The sequence below is a fragment of the Macrobrachium rosenbergii genome, chromosome 36 (assembly GCF_040412425.1).
Source record: "Macrobrachium rosenbergii isolate ZJJX-2024 chromosome 36, ASM4041242v1, whole genome shotgun sequence".
Classification (NCBI taxonomy): Eukaryota; Metazoa; Arthropoda; class Malacostraca; order Decapoda; family Palaemonidae; genus Macrobrachium; species Macrobrachium rosenbergii.
Window position 1 is genome coordinate 21,478,995 of NC_089776.1, and position 7,417 is coordinate 21,486,411.

At 37.2% G+C, this 7,417-nt stretch overlaps 1 protein-coding gene across 1 annotated transcript; it reads left to right on the forward strand.

The window, feature by feature from the left end:
• The first annotated feature begins 4,382 nt into the window (after positions 1 to 4,382).
• LOC136824970 (uncharacterized) lies at positions 4,383 to 6,562 on the forward strand. The gene is made up of 3 exons (XM_067080956.1): positions 4,383 to 4,401; positions 5,919 to 6,006; positions 6,295 to 6,562. Exons 1-3 carry the CDS (start codon positions 4,383 to 4,385, stop codon positions 6,560 to 6,562), a joined length of 375 nt encoding a protein of 124 aa, XP_066937057.1.
• The last annotated feature ends 855 nt before the right edge of the window (positions 6,563 to 7,417 follow it).

Below are 7,417 nucleotides of genomic sequence, written 5' to 3' on the forward strand. Positions count from 1 at the left end.
ATATATGTGTGTGTGTGTGTATATATGTATAACTGAATCATATAAAATATGGAATATATAATATATATAATATATATAAGATAAAATCCTATATGGATTTTATCTTTATATATATATATATATATATATATATATATATATATAAATAATATATATATATATATATATATATATATATATATATATATATATATATATATATATATATATATATATATATATATATATATTTACGATTTACGCCGCTGGATCGTTAACTTATAAGAGTTTAGGGGGAAAATACGAGACAGTAGGGGCTCAGGACACCCACAAGCAGCGGAGTGAGAGGAGAGTTTTTAGGATTGGCCAACACAACCCTCTTCAAGGCTGGGGCTCTACGCATCCCCAAGGAAAAACACCTGGGGTAGGGAGATGTTCCCTCTGTCTAAATCTCAAAATTTAATTAAGCTCACGCTGCATTTTCCACCTCTTAGTGGCTCGAGACCATTTCTCTAATCCGCAGTTATGCTCCTATGACAGTGCCTGAAGTGGAGCCTCAAGTAGTATCTGAGGAAATGAAAGGAGCCGGCATCCTTCATCCTCAACTTATTTCATTCTGCTTGTCACCACAGCGAATCTCTGTCTGAATATCGAACCGTGGGCAGGTGGGAACTCATTTTCACTTAAACTGGATTGATCGTGACCCTATTACTGGACACCGTCCAAAAGAATTTTTGATCTCACTAACCTGGGGTTGTTTGTGCAAGCATTATGAGGAAGTAAACACGGAATGTCCCCAGAAGGGAAATAGTTGTAGCCACTGTACTTTTTTTTTGACTCATTTCTTTTTCATCTCTCTCTCGCATTTCACCACTCAAGTAAATCCTTTGTCCCTTCGACTTAAACAGCGAACTTGTTATATCTAGTGTGTAAGTTCTTGAACAGTGCATAACGCAATTCATGCCCCTTTCCCAAGAAGTGAGGAGAGTAAGACAATGCTCTCCAGTTTGTGCATTAACTCATTCAGAGAGATAGTATTTTGATTAGTAGTGTTATTAGTGCAAGTTACCTACGTAACCGTTCCTCTGTGTTCCCGATTGCCTGAAGAATTTGCCCATACTGAGGCGGATAGAAATTCATTGCCGATTGGCTTACGGTCCACTTGCAAGTAGCCAGTAGATGTATATTCAATGGGTTATTTATTCACTCAGCAATTGCTGTTGTGTCTTTTTCCATCTGGTATTTTAGTGAGATTTGTCCAGCTTTCCCACTGTTAAATTTACCATGTTTTGTGTGTAAATAATAAAATAGTTTTAAGACATACTCTGGCGACCTTCAATTATTAATTATTCTTTCAGTTATTCTGTTTGTGGGCTTACAAGGGTTTTTTTTTTTTATTAAGCTAAGATTATTAAATTAACGTAAGAAACGCAGTCACCCCTCTTAATCCATAACTATATATATATATATATATATATATATATATATATATATATATATATATATATATATATATAGATAAAATCCACGAAGGACTCAGCGTCGAAAGGCCTCGCAGCACTCCAGTGTTTCCGTTTCCTTCGTGGATTTTATCTTTATTTATATATTCATCACGTTCCATATTTTCGTGATTCAGTTATACACACACACACACACATATATATATATATATATATTTTTTATATATATATATATATAGTTTAGATCATTATATACAATTTATTTATATATATATATATATAATATATTTTTTTCACTCTAATGTGCTAGAGTTTAGGTTATTCATCACAATCACTGACACGTGTGGTATAAAAGATGAAGATAATTAACTGATTTCTCTCTCTCTCTCTCTCTCTCTCTGTATAAATGCGATGCTTTTTTATTTTAACAGTGTTTACTGGAATGTTTACAGAGGTACATTGAATCGCAGATATCAGAGTTAACAAGATTGTTTAAGCCTAATCATGCGTAAACCATATAATTCACTGCAAATATAGCTATACTTTGTGGCATATTGCTCCCACACTACACACGTCTGTCATGACACTGCATAAAACACCCAGGGTTCTAGATCTGAATTTCTCCAATTAAAAAGAAACGCTGCGTCCGACGAATATTTGTACAAATGGCGTTTTTAACTGATGCATATACGCAGTTTGCGTTGGCCAGAATTGAAGAATGGTGTAATATACATGTCAGATCTTCACTGTCTATCATGTCCTGCACGTGTTGGAAAGCATCCGGGCCTTTATACTGCCATTGATTTCATGGCGTTTTATTCAAAACAATTTCATTGATGTGTATTTTTATTTTATTTTTATTCAAGGGGGACTGACCAGCCGACTATTTTTAGGATGGAGGTAAATTCTATTTGATTTTTCCCACTAAATGGCTTCCTCTTTTCACATTTCTTCTGCAGTATGCAGTCTGTGTTCAATAAAAACAGTGCCCGTTGATTACCTATACGTGCTGATTGACAAAACTATAAATAACCGATTACACATCAAAAGTTCCATATTTAGCTTTTTTGCCTTTGTTGCTGCTCATACTATAGTGCGTTAAAGGGAAGAGCTCGTATCCTGCCACTTTGCTGCTGAGGGAATCAAAGGCAGTGACAACTTAATGAGGATTTGGTAGGTTGTCTGAGTCATTCTGAGTTTCTTACGACCGAATCTTTTAAGATCATGGTTATGTAAGCTATTGTTTAATTATGAAAACAGTTTTGTTTTCCTCAATCTAATCTTCCGTCGATCCTCTTCCCCTGTTGGTGGGGCCAGGGTAGGATTAGGTAGTAAGTAAGGACAACGACAGGTGACCCTGCATATAATGAAAACCATGGAATACCAGGTCATATAAATCAATAGATTGCTGTTGAGGTTTGCTCGAAACTAGCCGTGAATTTTAGCATGGTAAATTCCTCTCTAATGATGACGCTTCTCTGACGCGTTTCTGACTCGTCTAGTGAAGTTAGGAAGTTAAATTTAGGCCTGATAACGTCATTGACTTCACGATCGTTTCCGCGCGATTTGAGGAATTTCCGCCTCAGTATCAGTCACACGTTACGGAGGAGAAAAGTTTCCTGATTTCTTTGCTTCATCTCCCGGAAGTTTAATTACTTGGATGTGATCATCTCTCTCCATCTAGGGAGGCGTTGGCGGCAGCAGCAGCATCAGCCTTTGCTGTCGATTTTCATTGAACACGGAGAAAAAGAATTTTTTGTGGCTTGGTTTGATATTTATATTTATCTCCTCTAATCTTACATTATCTTTTATTTATTTCTTTATTCTGATTTTACATTCATCACGTTATCAGTTTTTTTTAATTATAAGTCTAAAATGATTTATCAAAAGCTGTAAGTCAAACCTAGAGAACTTTTCCACTTGAAATGCATTTTTGTTAGTTGGAATATTGATAACAACCGCTGTCACCCATTCCTTATGCTTTCAACAACAGGCTCGTAAATATTTTACCGCTTGATGTGTTTCCCTATACTGCCATGTTTGAGATTTGCAAAGCGTACAAACGTGGAATAAATAAGACTTCACCGTGAGCGCTTGGGTCTTGGACTGATGTTTTTAGTATGTTCGTTCGTTGCTCATTTCACCTACGAAGTATTTCGCTTTATAATTTCGATGAGTTTATGTCGAAGATTAGAATAATTAAAGGCATGGAGACCATGGTTACACGCATAACTTCGTTGTCGAAAGATTCCGCTGGAATTTTTTTTCACTTAAAAATTTTTTTTACTTAAAAATTTTGTGTTAAAAAAATAAAATAATAATAATAATAATAATAAACCCTTTCCTTCGCTTCATTCTGTCGGTAACCCTTTGACCCACGAGCATATTACGCCACTCCCCTCTCCTGTACTCACTCATGCTCCCGACGTATTAGGGTCAGGTCCCTTCGGTTCATTAAGTGCCATAACATTCAGTTTATATTTTGAAGACGCGCCATAAATTATCACACAGTTTATTTATCCCTTTGCTACACAACGCGCGTTTGGAAATACTAGAATAAACATTTTATTTCCTCTTGTCCCCTCTCTCATTCTCTTTCCATTTTGTGACGCCAGATAACCCACAATTAATCAGTCAATCTGTGTAAGGGTCGAAAAACCCGATTCCTCTCTCCTTTGGGGTAACTTGCAAGTCGCGCAGAATGTTGGTGGCACCATTGTAGTCATTTCGTTGGCTGGCAGATTAAGAGGTTTCACCATTTGGAGGTTCTTATTCTTCTCCAAACGGTCCGCAGTATTTTACCAGGTGCTTCCCTTTCTAGGGGCTTGCAATATTGATTTTTCTAACTCTGGCACTTCTTGTGGCATAACTGTTATTGCTACCGTAGTCGTCGCGTCAAACATGACAGTAATACATGCGACTATGAGATAAGGTAATGACGGCATGTCCCAGTCAAGGGGCGGTAAGTATCTTCACACATAAAGCTCGGACCCGAGTACGTTCACTCTACTTACGTATTTAGGGCTGGATGATGGCAAACCCAAACGTGAAGTTCATTACCCTTAGTCGATCGTTGTTATGCTATTATTATTACTATTATCATTATTATTATTATTAAGAGGAGAAATGAATTGAGACTTCATATTTTGGTAGGTGGTGCCAGTTGGCTTAAATTAGCATTGCAACTTCAAATTTAAAGGTGAAGAATGTCCATCAAATTTATTTATTGAAAAATGGCATTGCTAATGCTGCCACAGAGATCCATTTGTGTGTTGCTGTTTCGTAGTTTTCTTTTTCTATATGTGAAGAGAAGTGGTCATCCAATAAGAGTACTGTAACGAGTGTTAAGGAGAATGTCATTTCTGTTGGTCATGTTAAAATGTTTATCTGCATAACGGTCGTCTGGTTGTTATAAACAAACCTAAGTAACGAAGGTTTGTCTCTAATTCATGACGTCAGTTGCTGTATAGATCTAGTTAAGACAGGACGTCTCCATTGCTGTATCTACCTACACTTCTGTAAATATACTCTTTAAGAAGAACACCTTCTTTTATTGAAGAAACGGCACATGGTGGCAGCGGTAGCGGGCTTTGAGGATTGCAAATATCAATTTTTTTTTACTGTGAAGATGGCTACAAGTCATGTATTACCTCCACCTCCAAGTTTTGACATTCATGGCGGAAATGTTGCAGAGCTTTGGAAGGAGTGGCGATAGAGATGGAACTCCCATGCTTCATCAACTGAACCGAACAAGAAGCCAGATGTGCAAGTTATGTTAACAGTTCCCAGAGGATGATACTAATAATTTGAAAGCAGTGCTGGACGCATTTGAGAAGTACTGTCTTGTTTTTGATGAACCCGCCATTTGAACGTTTTCGCTGTAATATTCGTGGACAGAAGCCAGGAGAAAAGTTTGATTCATACGTTATACCTTGGCGTCAACTTGCTCTGAGGTGTGAATTTGATGATATTACGCCCGACCAGATTCTTAGAGATCGTGTTATTTTCTAAATTACCGATAACAGAGTACGTGATCGTCTCCTCAGAGAGAAAAATCTTACTTCAGAGCGTACTTTGGAAATTTGTCGCTGTAAAAAGATCTCTGCAGCTCAACAAAAGGAATTTGTCAGGGTTAATGGTGGCAGTATTCTTGCAATAGGAAGAGGTCCTGAGAGGAAGTTTTGTGGAAGAAATCATGAGACGTTGAAAGAAGAACGTGCTGCTTACGGCAAAGCATTTAGTTTATATAAGAAGCTAAATCATTTTAAGTTAAAGTGTCTTCAATTTAAATTATCGGGAAAACGTCGCTTTGATCATGATATAAATTGTGTAACTGATGGTAGTACTTATGATGACCCAGTTCTTCATGTATATACAGTTAGAACTATTTTTATCATTAAATTGCAAGATGAGCAAACGTTTACTTTGAAAATTAGAGAAAAGTGTTATATTTTAGTTTTAATATTGACTTTGGTGCAGACTGCAACAACGTGTTGCCTGTGCATGTGTACAAAGCTGCAACTGGTGATCTCGATATGGACAATGTTTCCCCGTCAGACACAACCATGCATGTCTATAGCCAAATTGGAACTCGTTCTGTTGGCAATGTTAAGCTTCAGCTCTGGAGAAGAATGAAAACATGTTCCTGGAATGTGAATTGATAGAAGGCTAACAGTATCATTCAGTATTAAGTTGCAAGTTTTGTGTTTCCTTGAATTAATTGAAATCAAAGATGGTGATAGGCTTCATCCTGTTAGTGTAACTAACTCTCGTATTTATGTAACAAAAAAGGAATACTGCCCAGTTGAGAAGGAAGATATTTTGAAACTGTACCCTAGTGTATTTTATGACACAGTTGGAAAATCAGAATAAGCGAGTCGGTTACACCTGTGCAACACGCACCACGCAGAGTACCAGCAGACTTACGTCAGAGTTTCCAAAAACTAGACATTAATGCAAAGGTTGTGGAACCAACAGATTGGGTATCTTCGTTAGCTGTTGTGCCTAAGAAAGAAGGTACCCTATCTATCTGTTTTGACCCTCGAGATTTGAATATGGCTACTAGAAGAGAACACTACCACTTACCACCCACTATTGAGGACATTGCAACAAGGTTATCATGAGCTCGAGGGTTTACAGTTCTTGATGTTAGCCAGGGATTCTGGCACATACTTTTAGAGGACAAGTATTCTTATTTGACTACATTTAACTCTTCTTTTAGAAGGTATAGATGGCTTCGAATGCCATTTGGGATTAGTTCAGCGCTTAAACTTTTCCAAAAAAGTATGCATCAGCTGATAGAAGACTTCAAAGGAACTGAAGTGATTGCAGATGATTTTGTGGTATATGGTCGTGGTAAAACTCATGAAAATGTAGTTGCAGACCATGATCGTAACCTGCACGAATTTCTAAAGCGCTGCAAGGAGCGTATGTTGTGTTATGTTCTGATGAATTTCAGTTGAGGCAGACAGAATTACTATAGCCATCGCCTCTTAGAGTTAAAGCAATTACAGAAATGCCTGCACCCTCGGATGTGGCTGGAGTACGTCGTTTTTTAGGAATGGTTCAGTATTTGTCAAAATTTTTACCAGGATTAACAGGTCTTACAAAACCACTACGGGAACTTACTCAGAAGAATGTAATTTTTACTTGGTAGAAATGTCAAGAGGAGGCATTTAAAGCAGTGAAAAAGACAATACCAGAAACTCCAGTTCTTCGTTCTACTGCTCGGAGGATGAAGTTGCAATTCAGTGTGACTCGTCTCAGTATGGGGTAGGTGTTGTTCTTTTGCAGAAAGGCCAGCCAATTGCATTTTCTTCAAGAGCTTTAACAACGATATACTCAGATAGAAAAAGAATATCTTGCAATAGTATTTGCATATGAAAAATTTCATCAGTTTTATTTGGTACAAATAAAGTTTCTGTACAAAGAGATCATAGGCCTTTGGAGTCTATATTCAAGAAACCTTTAGAAGCTGC